At 39.1% G+C, this 19,739-nt stretch overlaps 1 protein-coding gene across 1 annotated transcript; it reads right to left on the reverse strand.

The window, feature by feature from the left end:
- Window positions 1-14,109: 14,109 nt before the first annotated feature.
- calm2a (calmodulin 2a (phosphorylase kinase, delta)) lies at window positions 14,110-17,967 on the reverse strand. Its single transcript, XM_038299495.1, has 6 exons — window positions 17,822-17,967; window positions 16,490-16,520; window positions 15,393-15,536; window positions 15,206-15,312; window positions 14,999-15,134; window positions 14,110-14,894 (listed from the first exon to the last, which is right to left on the reverse strand). Exons 1-6 carry the CDS (start codon window positions 17,822-17,824, stop codon window positions 14,866-14,868), a joined length of 450 nt encoding a protein of 149 aa, XP_038155423.1. The 5' UTR covers window positions 17,825-17,967; the 3' UTR covers window positions 14,110-14,865.
- Window positions 17,968-19,739: the final 1,772 nt, after the last annotated feature.

Here is a 19,739-nt window from a genome sequence, read left to right on the forward strand (position 1 = left end):
TAGCTGTGAGGATGAAGCTGGCCTGCTCACTGGTGATGCACACACATAAACACCGATGTGATTCCAGTCCTCATGTCCTGGTATTATTGTCTGCTCTTGTTTAGATTCATCACCAGAAAGTGCTAGGCATGTGAAATAGGTAGCGATAAGAATAGATGTTTTATTGTGTGCCACTGCCTTGGCCCCCTTACACTGAATGTGTTATCTGAGGGTGCAGCAGCATTCCACACTAAGCTATGTGCATGTGACGCATGGCTGAACAGCATTCCTCCTCCTGAGTGCATAGCAGGGCAGAGATAGTAGGAAGGCAGAGCAGCCTGACTGCCAACAAAGAGGGAAAGACAACATGGAGCAAGAAGAGAGAATAGATGAAGGGAGGGAGCATTAAGAAGAACATGCAGTTAAGTGGAATGAAGTACCCTTTGTTGCAGATAAGATCCTTCTGCTGCGCTGGTTGGCGTCACTGAAGCAATTTGTGCACAACGAATGCAGCTGTTTATGTTGGTGGCAAACCGCAAAATCCCTCGCAAGTGAACTGATAAACACTGGCCCAAGTAATGAAATACTCTTCTCTGTTTTATACATTAAGTCAGCTGACAGAATGAATAAAAAGAGCTGGTGATCTGGGATTAGAGTCTAAAATGTTGTTAGAGAAGGGTGGGATCATCGCCTTCCTGACCAGACAGCTTCTAGAAAAGCTAAGCCAGTGGTCATAGTAGTAAACACACAATAAAAATCTCCAGATCAATTCAGCCCTTTCATCACAAACCCTTTCATCCTTTCTATCCTCCATTCTATGCTATCTGCTTACAGGGCCTTACTCAAGTACTCAAAGCCCCTGAATCATTCTTAGAACAGCGATTTTAAACTTTATTGTTTAGGATTTTAGATGTTCGACCAACATAATTGTGGAGTCAAAAGGACGTCTTAGATTATATTTAGAATTTTGGACAAATGAAAATGAGGAAAGTGGTAGATATTGTGTTGGTGATTCGCACATCCCATTTTCAAAGTCCTTTTGCAGTATCTCTTTCTAACACCTTTACAAATAGTTAAAACTGATCTTATTGACTGTTTTTTAATGCAAAGCTATTAAGACTGGATAGAAACCAGTGAAAGTGGATGTAGAGCTTCAATACTATAACTATAAGGTATTACCAAAGATGTCCAATTATACTTATTTCTTGATTATGACTAGGTCAGTCATAAGTTTAGGGTCTGTGTATTGTCTTACAAAAAATGTGTTGCTGAAGAAAAAGACTCCCCACAGCATAATGTCACCTCTGCCATGTTTCCCCATAAGAATGTCTTGTTTGATATTATCTGCCATGTTGGTTTACCTCAGCATATAGTATTGTCAATGCAAATGGCAGGGTTTAGTTCCTATGACTTTTTTTTATTTGTTTATTCGGTTGGGACAATCCATGTATATTGAAATACAATAAATAAAAAAATGTATGTAAACACACCAGAGAATAAACAAAGGATAATTTACTTTGCTATATGGCTTGTGAAAAATGGTGAACTGAATTTTTGTTGTTTCGATGGAAGTCCTGTTGTCACTCTTTCAAAAAGGCACACTTTATGATAAATTGGATTGACTCTTCTATGAGTCAGTTCTTGTATCTCTAGCCATGCCCAACATTGGTTTAGGTGAAAAGCAATGGATAGCAAACAAACCCAAGATACAAGGAGTGTAATCCTCCTCCCATTATCAGATGATGAACTCAGCTGTGCTGTGTGAAATGTTTTAAGCGTGAGAAATGTTTTCATAAAAGGATCTCATTATCAAAGAATAATCAGAAACACCAAGTAGAGGCCAGATGGAATTAAATCCTGCCCAGTCAGAAGGATCTTAATTTATTAGTTCTTAATCTATTTTATTGTGACCTCCTAGATGAGTTATAGTGGCATCTTTAGAGCAATTTCAGTGGGCACCTATGGAAAGGTTGCCTATTGTTTTATTTTTTATCTTCCTTTCTGGGGACAACACATATTACTGTGGTTCACTTTGGCAACGAGAGCTTTATTCATAGTGAAGGAGCTGAGCTGGTCTCTTCTTCAAAGTATCTTGGATAGTTTTTTGCAATCAGCTTAAGTTTGATGTTAAAGCTGCAGCTGTTGTGAAACGAGCTCCACAAAGGATTACCTTCTGACATTTTCAGTCAGTCAAATTATCATGGGTAGGTTTTGTCAGGCTTTCATTGAGAACCTCCTGTGTTTTTCATTTATCTGTTGGTATAATTGCCTCACATTAAAGATAAAAACAGTCTGAATCATGTTGTTAAAATCTGTTCTAAAATCATAGGAGTGCCCCAGAGGGACTTGACTTCTTTCTGTAATGAACAGATTGCAAAAAAGGCTAAAAGGATTCCCTGTTCATCAGAACATGTTATTGAAAATAATCATCTTTGTTGTCTTCAGGACGTTGCTTTATCCTGCCTCACTGTAAAACAAACCAGTATGCAAAGTCTTTTATACCAAAATACAGTCTTTTCTTCCTGCGTTCTCAGTCTATGTGTTAGAATCTCTGTCTCATATAATGTGTTCACAGTCTGCATCCATTCCTTTGTGGTGGGGGGGACGGATTGGCCCCACTTCCTGGTTATTACCTTTTTGGCAGCCACTGACAGAATTTTAAACAAATAACTGTCATCATGAAGAACAACATTGTCCAAAAGGTGTTAGGTACTGTGTAACCTAATATTGTTACAATCTTTCTGTGTGTTTCGTTCCAGAACTGAGTGATTTTAGATTTATGTGCATGGTTAACATTAGATGCTCCACAATTTCTCCAACACAGTTAAAAAGTAGATTTAAATTTACTGATAATTTTAGGTGTTATAAAAAACCCTGACTATATTTTTCCAACAGTGTTCTCTCCAAATTCTGGTAGAGGATGTTGTAGTTTAGGTCCTCCAGATATTCAACCAATCATCTTCCGTTACCTGAATTTCCTATTCCTTTTCCCATTTTGTTTTAATATCTAGAGTGTTAGAACCTCTAATTTCCAACGGATATTTATAGATTAAGGACACTTTTCTATATTTTTTCCCTTATAGGTCTCCATCAACATTTTGACAATTCCATTTTCCTTTTGATCAACTTTATGTTTTATCTCTTTGTTATAGAAGTCCCTTAATTGTAGATATCTAAAATGACCTTGAGTTCCAAGGACAAACTCTTGTTGTAGTTCCCATCTTTAAGGACTACACATAATACTGTTAAACCTCTTTCTGTCCATTGTTTGAATCTTAGGTCCTGTGTAAAATATTTGTTTTAGACTGGCCACTGAATCAAACCCAATTGTTCCTCTAGTTTACATTTCCTGGTTATATGTAACCATTTGCCCAGGGTAAAACTGGTAATAGCAATAACTTTCTCAAGTGTATTCTTAGTGGTCTGTATATCTCCAATGATACTCTGCAGTTCTCTTCTGTGGACTTTTTGTTCGGTATTTTTCCATTTTGCCTCATAATTTATGTCACTTATATTCATTAATTCATCATTGGGAGTTATTTGGGCAGCCTGATAATATTCTCTAAGGTCTGATATTGCCATACCTCCTTTCTCTTTTGGTAACTGTAAAGTTTAAATTTACATTCTGGGTTTTTTCGCTTTCCATATGAATGGGGATATAATCCTGTTCCAAGTTTTAAACTGTCTGTCCGTGATTTCTATTGGTAATGCCATTAAGACGTATAATAACCTTGGTAATAAGTTTGTTTTAATGGTTTCAATTCTAGAACTAAAATCTAGTGTTAAAGCGTCCCACCTTTTAATGTCCATTTTAATTTCTTGGTCCATTCTAATAAAGTTAGCTTTATATAAGTCATCTATATTTTTTGTTAATTGTACTCCTAGGTATGTCATCATAGTAGAGTTCCAATTAAAATTATATTGCTTACGATTCTTTTCTGACAAATAACCAAATGTCAAAATCATCTTCTTTAATCATTAATCATCTTCTTTAAAGGTTTTTTTTTTTTTGTTTGTCACCTGTGCTGCTCAAATATATTTCCCCTAATGGGATTCATAAAGTGGTGTGAATCTAAATCCAGATCTAAATCAATAACCTTAGAATTGGTTCTTTCATCCTTTCTAGGTAGATGTTATTGATTGGTTCTCATTCGTTCTCTAATCTTTCAGATTGGTGCTTGGTGTTTTACTTTTTGTGGTTAATAATATTTTCTTTAAAAATCTTATTGAATCATTGATGAATTTATGATTCAGGCAGTAATCAGGCCTGAACGGGTCAAGTTGAACAGAAACAAGGAAAATATTTAATTGCATAAAAATGTGAATCTAATTTTTTTTGTCTATAAAGAGTTATGGTGGTTAGCTAATGTTTAGTGGCTAATATTTTACAAGATGGAGGTTTTCTTCCTACTTCTCTATTTAATCAAAATATTTGGTTCATATAAACAATATGTTCATTTCAATAAATTACTTATATTGTAAAAAGTGTTCATTCCCTCAGGTAATCCTTTATTATTTTAAAAGTTGTCTTATTATCTGTGATAGGAAGCTCACTCACACCAGAAAAAAAAAACAGCAAAAACCCCAGAGACACTAACAGATAGGATATGACAGTTAACAGGTTAGCTAATTGAGTACCAAATAAAACAGCAGTAGACTCCATGAGAAACAACAACTGATGTTTCTATGGTCTTGCTGCTCCCTTTCAAAGATGAAATACATTTTTGATTCTGACAAAACAGATATGAAAGCAGGAACTAGCTCTACCTCCTCCTGCAGTAGCTTGTTTATTTTTTTTTTTCACTGTGAGGTTGGCAGCTCTTGCTTTCATCACATAAAATATGGCCCGCATTAAACCATAATACTGCAATGTGGTTGTGTCACGGTTTTGGTTCTGTTTAATTTTTCTTTTGAGTTTTCAGTTTCACTTTGATCCATGTTTTTCTTTGTTTTCTAGTTTTATTGGTATAATTCCTTTTTTTATGTATTTGAGTTCTTACGTATTTCTTGATTGCCCTCTGTTGCCCTCTTGTGTTGTGTATCCTTTTCCCATGATCCTTTCTAGACTCCTCTGTTCACACCTGCTCCCAATCAGCCTGACTTTGTTCAGTCTCCCATCTATACTCTACCTGTGCAGTTCCTCAGTGCTGGTTCCTCATCTTTTCCTGGCTCCTCATGCATGTTTTCCCTGATGTCTCTAAGGTTCTGTTTTTCTCTGTACTTTTTATGTTGTTGTTATGTTGGATTTTTGGATCCCTGCCTCAGATGCCTGTGTGTTGCATGTAACACTGTGAGTACTACATTCAATGTACAAAACACACCTTTGCCTCCTAAAACTCTGCATTTGTGTCCTCAAAACCTTAACCCAACCATGACAGGTTGGTTGGCCTGTTTTGGGTCTGCTCTTAACAGTTTAAGCTGGAGCGGTACAAAATGGATTTTTGTTTAGATTTTAATGCTCAAATACTGTAAGAATTTAGCTTGCATGCAAGGTTAGTAAAAGAGTGACATTTGGCTATAAAGCACAGGAGAATGTTTAAGGAAATGCACGCTTCATGTCAACCATTAGGCATGGTGGTGGAGGGCTTATAACTTGGGCTCAGTACCTGGACCCCTTGCAGTCATTAAGTCAAATCTGAACTCTTCTGTACACTATATAATTGAGATAAATGTGAGGATATCTGTTCAATAGCTAAAATAGCTAAAAAGTACCAATTATTGGACAAATTAACAAAAACAATATCAGCAAACATAAAACCACTGAAGCAGGTTTCAGTATCTAAAGAGAGAAAATCTGTGAGAAAACAATTGCTGACAGTCAAGCCTTTCCTACCAGCTGTTAGGGTGTGCTAAGTTTTCTAAATTTAGAAATGTTATTCTCTCATAAATGCAACAACCTACATATTTAATAATGCATTATAATGATGACACACTTGTAGTATAGGAGTTGTGTACTTTTTCAGCTTTTGTCTTAAAACGCTTTGTTAGCAGGTTTGTTGTGGGCTGTGGATCATAAAGGTCTCTTTCTCTGTCTATCTTCCACTCTTTGTCTTTCACTTCTCCTTACCCACTAACACACATACTGGTCATCAGCAGTGGGCTATGCAGAAATAGCACTGCCCCTCCTTCGCCCTCCTCCCCTGTCCCTGAACGCAGGACTTTTCATTTTCAGTTGCTCTCTGATTTTTACAGAAAGCGACAGGATGGCTTCTGTTCCTCTCTGCTGGTATCGCTACATATCATTTGATCCCAGTTGCCATCTGACTTGATCCTTCGCCACAGGCCTGACAACCGTCACACCCGTGTCCCGTGCTCCCACAGGTGCTACTGCTGGTGTGTTTCGAGGTAGTTGGTAGAAAGCGGTGAAATCCTGTTAAAATGTGTTTGAGCCGAAGCACCTGTCCTACTTTCCCTCTGTGGTATGAAGGTGTTCTCCTGAGTGACATGGGTAACTGGAACAGGCTCAGACTGTCTGAGCTGTCAAACTTTGACCTGTATTTTGTTACTTTTATGAGGGTCTTAGTTTTTTAGCATGGCACAGTTGCAATTTAATTACAGAATGTTACTATTTCCCTGTATAGAGTACTTTATCAATGTGCTAAAGCTGCTAACATTTAGAAATAAAAAAATAGGCAGGTATAAAGCGACATAGCAAAATTCCCAGTTTTCACAGCCCCTCATGGCGACAAGCTGAAATGACCTCAGGGAGAGAAGGAAAATAATTGGAGTCTGCTGTATAGACTATACGGCTAATTTAGAGATGTAATGTCTTCTGAGCTAAGATAGTTTGAGCAGCATTTGAACATCTTACCTTTTCTAGCAAAGGACAGGCCAACTGGAAAGCCTCTTTTTATTCCAATGAGAGATCTAAACTCTCATCATTCCTTAAAACTGTTCCAATGTTTGCACTGATCTTGTCACATGTCAGACTCCAATTTGGACAATTTTTATTGGACTAAATAAAAGGTTTATTTTCTGACTCTTGCGTGGAGTCTGGGATGGGTTTGAGATGCCATTCTAGCTGATCTTGCCTGATCAATCTTCAGAAACAGTCTCCCATGTTCTCTTGCTAATGCATCTATGACCGCAGAGATGGCTGCAGAGAAGAGGGTCGCCATTGATTGTGCTGTGAGAAAAAGGACAAACAGCGTAATGAACTATATTGCGTAAAAGTTTCACTGCTTGGCTGAGAATAAGCTTTAGATCAGTAAATAAGTGTTTACATTTTTTGTTTCATGTTTGCTTTTCATTGTACCTGTACAGTATATAGTGCACAATCTAAAGGATCACCAAACTAAAATACAGATAAACACGGTGCAATCATATGTTTTTGGACTGCTCTGAGCATGTCCAATGATGATGTCAGACAAGAAATGTAATGGAAAGAAAGTAAATGCCTCCATTCGCTCAGCAAAGTTGTCATTATAATGCTTTGATGATTTAAGGATATAAATGAGAACTTTTGGTGCCATAATTACAATATTTATTGGTGACCTGAATGAATTTCTGGTTGCATATGCACTAATGAGCTGATGGTATGGATCGTGATTCTGCTGCAGATCAGGTAGTGACACAGCAATGTCACACACACTCAGGCATGCCCAGATCATATGACCTGAATCATTCTCTCACAAACCTACAAATGGAGCCCATAGAGGCAACTGTTGCATACAGAGGAAAACTCATTTTGCATGTAGGGAGATGGAAAGGGCGTGTATGGGAAAACTTATACAGTGCAACTTTAACAAGTGAAATGCTGACATTGTTAAAGGAAAATACATTAGAAAAACGTATGTACTTCACACAAACACAAGTAAAAACAGTAAATAAAGGAATGTCAAGGGACAAAAGGAGGGTAAAGGTGCACTGCAAAAAAATTGAAACTTAATAAGTAATTTTTCCTTGAAATAAATGCATTTGTTCTTGAATTGAGAAGGTAAGTGAAACACTTGAAAAAATTGCATTGTCTTATTTCAAGTGCATTTGATTTAAGTATCTTATTTTAGGAGTAAAAATATTAATTCCATTGGCAAACCATCGTGTTTATCTACTCCAATTAAGGGTAAATACACTTTAAGAAATGTTGACTTATTTCTAGATTTTGCAGTGCAATCTATTTTCTTGTGAAATTGTATTTTTACAATTTATGAGATCACCAAAAGTTTAATTACCCATTAAATTTAAATCAGATATTTAACCATGAGACACCCCAGGTGTACCTTTCCAAGAACACTTTTCTTAGCATAAACCATTAAAACACCTTATCTCCGTTTCCATCAGGTCTGCGCGTCGATGATCGGCACTTTCACTTAACTACACTGTGGGACTTGCTTGCCTGCTTAACCTTTGACAAAAAAGGGGGGAAAAAGAAAACCGTTCAAGTCGTAATGACACAGCTAAAGAGAAAACTGCTCGCAGCTTTGCAGTAATAGCACCCTCGGGGTTTCTTAGCACCCTTCCTTCTCTCTCAACACTCAGCAGCTGCCAGCACAGCTCAGATATCCATCGGCTATACCAGCATAGACACCAGGCTAAGGCTGCAACACTCTGCAATACGAGCCAAAGCTGACTGGTCAACCAGCACAGTGCCATAATAGGCCCTCAAGTGGGGAAGTGATACAATCAGACAGCCTGTAGGATCAGTTTTCTCTGACCCCTGCGGTTGTCATAACCTGCTCGAATGCATGGTAGATCCACGTTAGGTCATTGCTTGTAATCAAAACCTATTGATAGTAGATTGTAATGAAGCCTTTTTGTGAGCGATGGAAACACTGAACGGTCTTAATAACCGATCTCGGTGACTGGATGCTTAAGGAGAGAAAGCTGATCTGCTGTACAGTCGACCGAAACATCAGGCTGCTGCACAAAGATAGCAGAGAGGAGAGCAGGGCTGGCTGTCAGAAGAAAGGAAAAGCTCAACGCAGGAGGAAAGAGTCAGGTAGAAAGAGAGCAGGTTGTAGATTACTCCCCCATGCTGGAGCTGCAAGGAGATGAGAGGCCAAGATTCAGCGATCAAGTGATGATTCATGAGCTGTCTGCTCCACAGTGAGCTGCAAGTTAAAGCAGTGGGGGGGCTTTGGGGGCTTAAATTTGAAATGCTTTTTCAAATCAGATCTATCACTTCTTTTTTTGCATGAAAAATATATTCTCATCTCTTACAGTACGTGCAAACCACACCAAAAATGGGCATTCGCTTTACACACTGTAACTATCCGCTGAAATGGTTTCTGTCGGCCACACAAGGACGCATGCTTTTGTGTGTGTAGGATTAGTCCCTCAGCTGCCTCTTTTAACAGCTGAGGACATTGGTGTGCAGCCCTACCGGGGCAACACCTCCCATCATCTCCTTCCTTTGGGACCCAGAGCAAATAAAAAAGAAATCAGACTGTCAAACAATCTAAGGTTTATCTGGTTGGTAATGGTGAACTACACAGTGGAAACACAGCTGTCACAGGCCCACACACTTTATTACTTTATTTGTAATCCTTGCTAATTGGTTAATATGTTGAATTCAACACTAAGAATCAGCGTTTCCAGTGATAGAATGTAGGGGTATAAATAATAATCATTTTGTATTGATGCATCGATCCAACAGCCGACGATACGATGCATCGACACGTCCGCAAGAGTATTGATTCGTGTTTGTTTTTTTCTATTTTGATCCATTTGCTCCTGGATGTAATTTTGAGTCCCGTTCCGCAGTGGCGCTAAACCTATTTTGCCCTCCTACCTCACTTCCTTTAGCCACTTCCCTATTCCCGCTTGCACACACACACTCGGGTAAACAGTAGACAAGCCACACATGGCGGATTTGTGCGTATCGAAAATAACCGAATCGTTAGGTCAGGAAACTGATACTGAATCGAATCGCAGTGATGGCTGTGATTTACATCCCTAATAGAATGTGGTAATATGGTGCCGCTGAGTTTGACTAGATTAGCATTGGTTTATGTAAAGACCACAGTGATGGGCTAAGCCTAATAAATACCTTTCATAATGGACGTCAGATCCAAAACGCAGAAAACAGTTCAGATGAGAGAAGAACTAGAGGCAGCTTTACTTTATCATATGTCGTATAACATTGGATAATGGTAGTTTGCTCTGGTGTATGTATGTATGAATGCAGCACAAACATGGAGGGACAGCAGAGATAGAGGAACATGCCAGAATGAGGAGAGAGAGATGGAACAAGAAGCTGGTTAGAAATTGTTCAGAGTTCAATAGGACTTCATGTGTCTTGCTTTTTATGTTCCTGCAAATATGGTATTAAACTTGTTCTGCATAAGACATTCAAACTCTGGCCTACTTCTTACTTGCATCCTTTCAGACCATCAATTAGTTCTCTAGCAATGTGGAGTTAATAATGATTAAATGTGTAATAAATTTGAACAAAGAGGTTAAATGCAGGAATAACATCTTAGTTTTCTGGTCTACCAAATCTTCTTCATTATATTGAAATATTTTGTGGACTTAGTCCCTGGTAATGAGAATGTCTAGCTCTGCCCCTGAGTTAAAGAGAGAATGCAGTTGCCTTCCTCACTGCTTTTGCTGTCACACTGCAGTCACACGGCAAAGTGTTGATGTGCTGCCACAAGGAATAAAGATAAACAAGTGTTTCAATATATATGACAGCTTCAGCATGTGTTATTTTATCTGCTGCTCTGTTTGTTTTGGCCGCTGCATTACATCACCAGGCTTCTGTTTCCAGAACGTCCTGCGTTTTTACTGGGACTGCTGCTTTGCATTTAAAGACTTTATATTCACCTCAATAATTAAAATGAGATTCTACAATAAAAAGGAGAAAGTTGCAGGACTACTACAAAAGCATAGAGCTAAGAACCTCTCTGGATGTTCCCTCTGCTCAGTTTTCTTATATTCAACTCACCTCACAGGTTTTCCCAAATGATTTGTTCCACCGCTGCAAAGATTGCAAAATAAGTCATTTGATTTTCTTGGAAAAGGTTTATTTTCCCTTGATTTGAACAGATAAGAAGACAATTTGCCAATGGAATAAGAGGATTTACATTTTAAAAAGGAAAAACCCACCCCATTAGCTTAGTTCAAGGACATAATATCTAATTATCAATTCTAAAAAGGAAAAAAAAAGCTAATTATGTCAGAGATCATCCCATTTATCTGCTCAAATTAAGCGCAAATACATTTATTTGATTTTTATTTTATTTGTTTACTTGTTTTTTATTATCAGTTTGACTGAATGGCTTATTATGTTTATGATCAACCATTTTGGTTTGATTTTTTTGTTTTCTGGCATTGATTGCTTCTTTTCTATATGTTCTTATTTGAGTCCACGATACCATTTACTGAAACAAGGTTCCAGCAGCTTTTAGTAGAGAAAAAAACGCCTACAGCATTTCACATCCCCTATTGTACTGTAGAAAGAGGGTGATGAATTTGTTGCATTCTTCTCTCTATGAGTTATGACCTTGTAACCCTGATAAACTTTGGTCACAGTCAGTGTTTTTTTTTTTTTCAATTATCATCCTTGCTCTAGTTATGTATCCAAAACGTCCAAACTGAAGCTTCCTACCAAAAAGCGGAATTATTTAATCTTAAAAAAGCACGTTAGGCCCCAGTGAATTTCAGTGCAGTTATTTATGAATTATACAGGAGTCCATGTTGTCACGTCACTTGAAGCAGCCGCAGGCTTGAATCAGCTGTCTTGCATAGGGTCAAGTCGACTTTACAGCCTAAGGGAGCTTTGTAGCCATAACATATGCTTTGCGCTGCAAGCCAGCAGCAGATTTACAAGCATAAACTCCAAAATCATTTGCAACTCTAAGACTTAGAAAATGAAATGTATAAGTGAAATTTTAATGGGTTTGTTCAGCTAAGAATAGGATCACTGACTTGGTGACTTGGTCTGCTATTATTGCTTTGAAAAGAATATTTGACACTGATTTTTGTTTTAATTACAGACTTTTTCGGTTATTAATGCCCCAGCTTGTGATACTTAAATGACCAGAGGGAACTTAAAGGTTTTTCTTTGTTTTGTTTTTCTGTAAAAAATTCATAAAACCTCAGAACAGAATTAAGCCCACATCACCACAAACCTTCCACCGTACTTGCCAATTACTGAGACCAACTATGTTGATGAAGCAAACACTCCAAGTGGTTTTGGCATGAGGAACTACTGAAGTATGCCCCCTGCGGATTGAAAAATAAAATTTTGCACCCGAGTGAGTTTATTGAATAAACAAGAGAGATAATCATAGCGACACTTTAATTCTAAAATTCTTGCAAAACTGAGAAAAGACAGACATCACCCACATCTGATCTGCCCTGTTCTAAACTAACAAGGATGCGCTTTAATACTCTTTCACGTAGCAGAAGACGTCATAAACAACTCAGTCCTTGGGAACGGGGGCCGCTGATGCTGGGAGACAAGAAAAAAACTAAGAGGCACATCTTTAAGAGAGAATGTGTTGCTGCATAAATGCCACAAATGCCTCACGGTGGACATTTTGATGGAAAATAACCTGATTTAAACATAGTAAATAAACATATGATAACCAGAGAACTGAGTTTCTTTTAACATCCTGATCTGAAACTTGATGTTAAAGGTATATTGGAGGATGTTCCTTTTCCAGGTGGATCATCTAAATAAATGGTCCTCCTAATTGTCAATCATTCTGGTGATATGTTTAGGTTAGGCTGTCATACGTCAGGTTTGCTTACAGACATAGTGGAAAAATAACAAATCTTCTTTTGGAAAGTAAGCTTGCATGAGCGATGCAAACAGAGCGTGCACAGGAAGAAATTAGCTTGTGAGGGTTGTGCATGTGCATTTTTTTTCTAAAGTGGAGAGGGCGGGTCTTTTTAAAAATTGTCTAAAATTCTACACTATCTTTAATAAGGTCAACCGATCTGAATGTTAACTAAAGAATAGGATGGTGAATCTAAGATTTCAATTAACACACTAACTTTCCAAGTTCCCTGACATGGGATGTACCATCTCACCCTCCAGGTTAGAATGGCAAAGAAAAGCATGACTGCCCTGGAATAAACAATATCAGACATCACCGCACCATGCTCAGACCCTTCACTAATCAGCTGCTAAATTTAAACCCCTTGACTGTTTTAACTTTGACTAAGGCACAATGGAAGACCAACATTCAGGTGTCAAGCATTTCATTGTGTAAAAGACTTGAGAAATGTTAAACCAGACGCAATATTCACACATTAGCAGATCTGGACTTTGAGAAGTTTATAATCAGATAAAACAAAAGGTGAAGTGGGCTGGAGAAAAAGCTTGCAAACCAGAGAACACCGGATCAGCTGTGAAGTACGGAGGAGACAGCATGATGCAGGGAGTTTTACTGCAGGATTGATGGCATGACAACCAGGAAGTATTAATCTTTGAAATTAGCAGTGACCCCAATCGTTACAGGCAAATTTGTCACAGCAGCTTAATGGTACGTTCTTGCCTAAACACTTAGTTTATCTTGTGTCAGACGAATTTAGCCACCACTGTTCATACTTGACCCACAATTGATTATGGGAAATGAAGGGATACTATTGTAAACTGATAAAGACTTTAAGAACAGACCCGATTCTAAAATGTACACCATACAAGTCTGATTTTGAACAACTGACAAATTATGCAGCTTTAAGAAAGCAAATCTAGGAAATTCAAAGAAAATCTAAATGTCCATAGCTAAAATTAAATTCTGAGGGAAAACATTCCACCTCATTTTTGGCTTAAGACAGGAGATTCCATATGTAAAATCCATAGTTGAGAAACCAAACCAGACAGAGGAAGTCTACAATTGAGCTTTATTTCAAACAATTTTCTCTGCAAGCTACTGTAACAAACTCAGGAAAAAAAAAAAAAAAAGCCAACAGGTACACCTCTATTTACACCCATGTTTGATGTGCACCCACACCTCATTAATTGGGGGCAAATGTCAAATCGGACATGAGGCAGTCAAGCTTTTTACACAGAACCATGCTAACTCCAGGACACAACACATGGCCCATGAGAAACTGAGCAGGGACAGTGCAAGGCTGACCACAGCAGTTTGCACCAAGTCTACACTCTGCTCCTACATTTCTAAACAAATGATTTGAGCTCAATACATTAAGAGGCATTGGCTGATGCTCCTAAGTGCCTTTTTTTAAGTTTAGCAGGAGAGACTTTCTGTAAACATTTTAAAAGAAAACTGCAGTGTTCCGTCCTCGTACAAAAACAGCCGTTACAGGGTAAACAAATTTCATTTTAAACCGTGAAAACAAGACAGGTTTCAAATATGGGTAGATTGTAAATTTTATTGGAAAACAAAATATACAACTTGGAATGGATTGTTTTAGGCATGACCAGAGGTCATACAAAAAGAAAAAAAAAAAAAAAAAAAAGAAAGAAAAGAGGAAAGTAAAAGTAGTGAGTAAAACATTAAAAAGCATGTTAAGATTAGTCATTTTCCAATAAAGAACAGCAGATACAAAAGAGTTTGTACGAGTACCAAGGAGATACACCCGTGTCATAATTTTGCAGTAGTGCAATGCTGAGAGATTTCATGTACTTTGTCCATAGTCCATGCAGAGTTTTAACTCCGCTACATTGCTTCCATGCCAACAGTGTTGCCAAGTGACAACCAGGTGACAGGTCTCCTATGTTGCCAGGTAAGGAGGGGCCGAATATCTCCGGCTCCCAGAGGCCTCCACAGGCTCCTGGTTGTATGGCCATTCCGTCACTCCAAAACACCATGACAGCAAAAGAAAGGGACATGGGGACATGAGCTTATGCAGTTTACATGCAGTTCCTTTGGACAGCAGAGGGGGCAGGGACGAATGGGGGGCTATTAAGATTTTACAGATAAATTACACAAAGAAAAAAGGCAAATTTATATAGAAATCTCTACAAGGCCATCACTTCGCCGTCATCATTTGTACGAACTCTGCAGAGAGAATGAAAAATTCAAGTTAAAGTTAGGAACATGTTTTTAGAGGAAAAAAAATAATCTATATACACTAAAAGCCAGGATTATTTCTAACTACCAACCTTCATAGTTGACTTGTCCATCTCCATCAATATCTGCTTCTCTGATCATCTCATCCACTTCCTCATCAGTTAGTTTCTCTCCAAGGTTCGTCATCACATGGCGCAGCTCAGCAGCACTGATGTATCCATTTCCATCCTAAAAATTGGGTCAGTTACCGAGTGCTTGTTTTAAAAATCTATACTATAACTACCCTTTTAAGTGCTTACCTTGTCAAAGACACGGAATGCTTCTCTGATCTCCTCCTCGCTGTCTGTGTCCTTCATCTTTCTGGCCATCATGGTTAGAAACTCAGGGAAGTCTATCGTTCCATTTCCTAATAAAAGCCCAAGCAAGTGTTAGATCTAGATCAGGAACATTTGGGAACAGCAGGAGTGTTTAAAGACCAATTCTCACCATCGGCATCCACTTCGTTGATCATGTCCTGCAGCTCTGCCTCTGTAGGGTTCTGGCCCAGAGAGCGCATCACTGTACCCAGCTCTTTAGTGGTGATGGTGCCATCTCCATCCTTATCAAAGAGCGAAAAGGCCTCCTTGAACTCTAAAGACAGAAAAGGAAGAAGAAAAAAAATAAATTCAACCCATTAGATGCAACAATATATCAGCTCAATTTGATTCGAGTTCTTAGAGACTACACCCAGCTAAAACTCAAGGACTGTCATCAAAACAGCACACAGGTGCACCTCTATTTATATTCCCAGTGGATGAGTTTCTGGTTAAACAGCTACCATGAGCTCAAACATCAGGGTACAGACAGGCCATCAAAGTGACTGACAGCACTGAGCCATGAGGGACCAGAAACAATGGCATGCTTATAGATGAGGCCAATGGGTAATAAAGGTGGCATGCTGCAGATGGCTGGAGTAAAACAATAAACAAACATCAAGTAAAGGTGTCCTGCAATAAATGGATGCTTTGACTCCAAACAATGAGAATCGCTTTAGCAGCTGGTTACAACAATGCTAATAACCCAGCTTTTTAGGCCATGCAAATATACTGCTCCATAAAGCTTTACACAAGCCATCCATGAGGAAAACAGCTGTTACAGCCAGATTACTTTAGATCATAACCATGCTTGAAAGCAAGGAGTTGGCACCTGTACTAAGAATTTAAGACATCCAAGTCCCAGCTCAGCAATTCATATGCAGTAAACCCCAACTGCTACCACAGTGCATTATAGTGTTCCATAGGCCCAGTGTAAAGGACCCAGCATGTAAAGTGATGAGTGCCAACACACCAGGAGAGCAGGGCTCTTCCAGATTACATCACATAATTCAGCAGCCATGAAAATGCAAAGTTTTTAGTGAGGGAGTCCTTCAGCAATCCACAGACAGCAAGCAACAGCGGTTTCTTTCATTCCAGTTTTATGACCAGCAGGCTGCCCTGTGCAATGCCTTAAAAGGCAAAAGTATAAATCCACTGCACCAGATTAGTCCTTAATGGAAGCCACAGAAGCAAGTTATGAGGAGGAAGATCAATGCAGCCATATCTTACCAGCAATTTGCTCTTCTGTTAGTTGGTCAGCCTGAAAAAAAAAAAAAAAAACCTTTAGATTTTTCACACTTTAAGAATACCAAGTACTTTCATTTGTGAAACATTTTATCAAATTATGAAATTCCTGTATATTCTATATAGAGAAAAAAAAGCTATAGAAATCAATTTAAACATCCAGGTAAAACTGAAAATGGTTAATTGGATTGCAAAGCAGTTTACGTTGAAGATACAAATTTTGGACAAAAAATATTTTACAGAAAGGAAACAAAACAATTTAGATTTGGAAAAAAAACACTTAAAAGTGTGGGGTGGGAAGTGTCCATGTGTGAGGCATTAAATGCCAACTATATATGTATACCTGACAAAAAAAAGGTTAAAAAAGTGTTTTAAAGTAATCATTAGATTTGAGGTTTAAAATATGCTTTTTGGTGCATTTCAGCAAATTCAGATAGATCAGATAAATTAAATTGCAGGGAAAAAAATGAAATGGAACTGAAACATACCGGTAGCCCACAGAATTCATTAAAACCAAATGAGACAGTACTTCCTTTAAGTGTTGAATATGCTGCAGGTTTTATAGTTCCCACAAGTTAAAAAGCCAATTGCATCTGAGCCTGAATAAGGTTAATACTTTGTTTTACTCATAACGATGCAAATGAAAGAAGAGCTAAAGAAAGTGGACGCAGATCGCAAAAAAGAAAACGACCCAAAGGGGAAGCAGTTGCGTTTACATCCTTTTTAGATAATAGGAAGCGACACTAATAGGAAACGTTGTTCAGCACATTACCCCCGATGCTGGAGCTGCTTTAATGATTGAATGACGCCACACAATTAAGGGATAATTATTTGGCGGTAAATGCTAGCTAGGAAGAGCTGTAGCTGGCTAGCAACCATTATATGCCGGCTTAGCCTCACATCACTTTTAGCACGACGAAAAACTTCCTTCATGCCAGTGAACCCATTCATAAGTAAAAAGACAGATAATATATACATTTTCGATTTACTTTTAAGTGAAATACGGAACGTTTGACTGTCACCAGTGCTGCTTTTAAGCAGCAGCAGCACTGAGAGGCAAACAACGCCCATGATGCCGAAACACTCCCATTACAATCATACGTTATTCCCATCGGCTCGTAACATTAACTATACATAACATTTATGTATAGTTATCGTTTTAATGGAAAGCACGCGTGCAAGACAGTTAGCAATGAAAAGTGAAACATAAAATACAGAAATAGCGTTATGTTTAAGCTGCTACGGTCGTTCTCTGGTTTTATTAGTGTCGTATTCAAAAGCTGGATAAAAGATTACATGTCAAGTCAATGCTCTTACCATCTCAGCGTGGGATCAACTGCTAGTTCACCACAAACTCCGTTTGGGGGGGGGAAAAATATCCAAAAACCACCACTAACAACCAGAGTGAGAAACAAAAACCACTATGAGCACACTGAGAGGGAGACGACTGGGCTCGGATTTAAGGGCTGTCTTAAACTCCTCCTTCTCCAGAAATCCCTCCGCCAACTTCCTATATGTCCGGTTATTAGAAAATAGCACTTCACCACATAGCCTTTATGAAGGAGAATAAAAACACACAATACTAACAAAAATAAAATTTCTGTGGTTGTATTAACGTCGTGACAAAACGTCTCTCTACTCTTTAGCTGATGGACTAAATATTTGCGTAGGAATACTTTCTGCTACTGAGTGGATAGGCACAAACGTAGCGGAAAGAAATCGCGCTCTCTGATTGGTCGGTTTGTACCTGCAATGCGTCACTCCCATGGTCTGCGCTGCCGCTGCATCTTGTCTACAGACATCCAGGCAGTGCCATAGAGGCACACCAGACAAGCTTGTTGCACAGTGCTCTGTTGCGTCCTTTTCCTCACTTTAGTGATTATCTATTACAGTTTTCTAATCTTACTTTCTCTAGTTTTGCTATGATGAAATTTATGCCGTTTTAGAAAGTTAACACAACTGAAAGAGTTCTGAAAAAAGTTTTAAGCACTTCAAAACTTATTTTGTATCAGAGCAAACCAGTTTGGGCATAGTAGATACACTATATTGCCAAAAGTATTTGCTCACCTGCCTTGACTCACATATGAGCTTAAGTGACATCCCGTTCCTAATCCATAGGGTTCAATATGACGTCGGTCCACCCTTTGCAGCTAGAACAGCTTCAACTCTTCTGGGAAGGCTGTCCACAAGGTTTAGGAGTGTGTTTATGGGAATTTTTGACCATTCTTCCAGAAGCGCATTTGTGAGGTCGCACACTGATGTTGGTCGAGAAGGCCTGGCTCTCAGTCTCCGCTCTAATTCATCCCAAAGGTGTTCTATCGGGTTGAGGTCAGGACTCTGTGCAGGCCAGTCAAGTTCATCCACACCAGACTCTGTCATCCATGTCTTTATGGACCTTGCTTTGTGCACTGGTGCACAGTCATGTTGGAAGAGGAAGGGGCCAGCTCCAAACTGTTCCCACAAAGTTGGGAGCATGGAATTGTCCAAAATGTCTTGGTATGCTGAAGCATTCAGAGTTCCTTTCACTGGAACTAAGGGGCCAAGCCCAGCTCCTGAAAAACAACCCCACACCATAATCCCCCCTCCACCAAACTTTACACTTGGCACAATGCAGTCAGACAAGTACCGTTCTCCTGGCAACCGCCAAACCCAGACCCGTCCATCAGATTGCCAGATGGAGAAGCGCGATTCGTCACTCCAGAGAACGCGTCTCCACTGCTCTAGAGTCCAGTGGCGGCGTGCTTTACACCACCGCATCCGACGCTTTGCATTGCACTTGGTGATGTATGGCTTGGATGCAGCTGCTCGACCATGGAAACCCATTCCATGAAGCTCTCTGCGCACTGTTCTTGAGCTAATCTGAAGGCCACATGAAGTTTGGAGGTCTGTAGTGATTGACTCTGCAGAAAGTTGGCGACCTCTTCGCACTATGCGCGTCAGCATCCGCTGACCCCGCTCCGTCAGTTTACGTGGCCTACCACTTCGTGGCTGAGTTGCTGTCGTTCCCAAACACTTCCATTTTCTTATAATACAGCTGACAGTTGACTGTGGAATATTTAGGAGCGAGGAAATTTCACGACTGGATTTGTTGCACAGGTGGCATCCTATCACAGTTCCACGCTGGAATTCACTGAGCTCCTGAGAGCGACCCATTCTTTCACAAATGTTTGTAAAAACAGTCTGCATGCCTAGGTGCTTGAATTTATACACCTGTGGCCATGGAAGTGATTGGAAC

The sequence above is a fragment of the Cyprinodon tularosa genome, unplaced genomic scaffold (assembly GCF_016077235.1).
Source record: "Cyprinodon tularosa strain WSP-4 unplaced genomic scaffold, ASM1607723v1 ctg43, whole genome shotgun sequence".
NCBI lineage: Eukaryota > Metazoa > Chordata > Actinopteri > Cyprinodontiformes > Cyprinodontidae > Cyprinodon > Cyprinodon tularosa.

Bases quoted from the DNA above. Each gene is read 5' to 3' on its own strand.
- calm2a (XM_038299495.1), bottom strand. The intron at 15,537-16,489 runs GTAAGATATGGC...TTCTGTCTTTAG, and splicing joins AACAGAAGAGCAAATTGCTG to AGTTCAAGGAGGCCTTTTCG. The intron at 15,313-15,392 runs GTGAGAATTGGT...GGCTTTTATTAG, and splicing joins CAACGAAGTGGATGCCGATG to GAAATGGAACGATAGACTTC.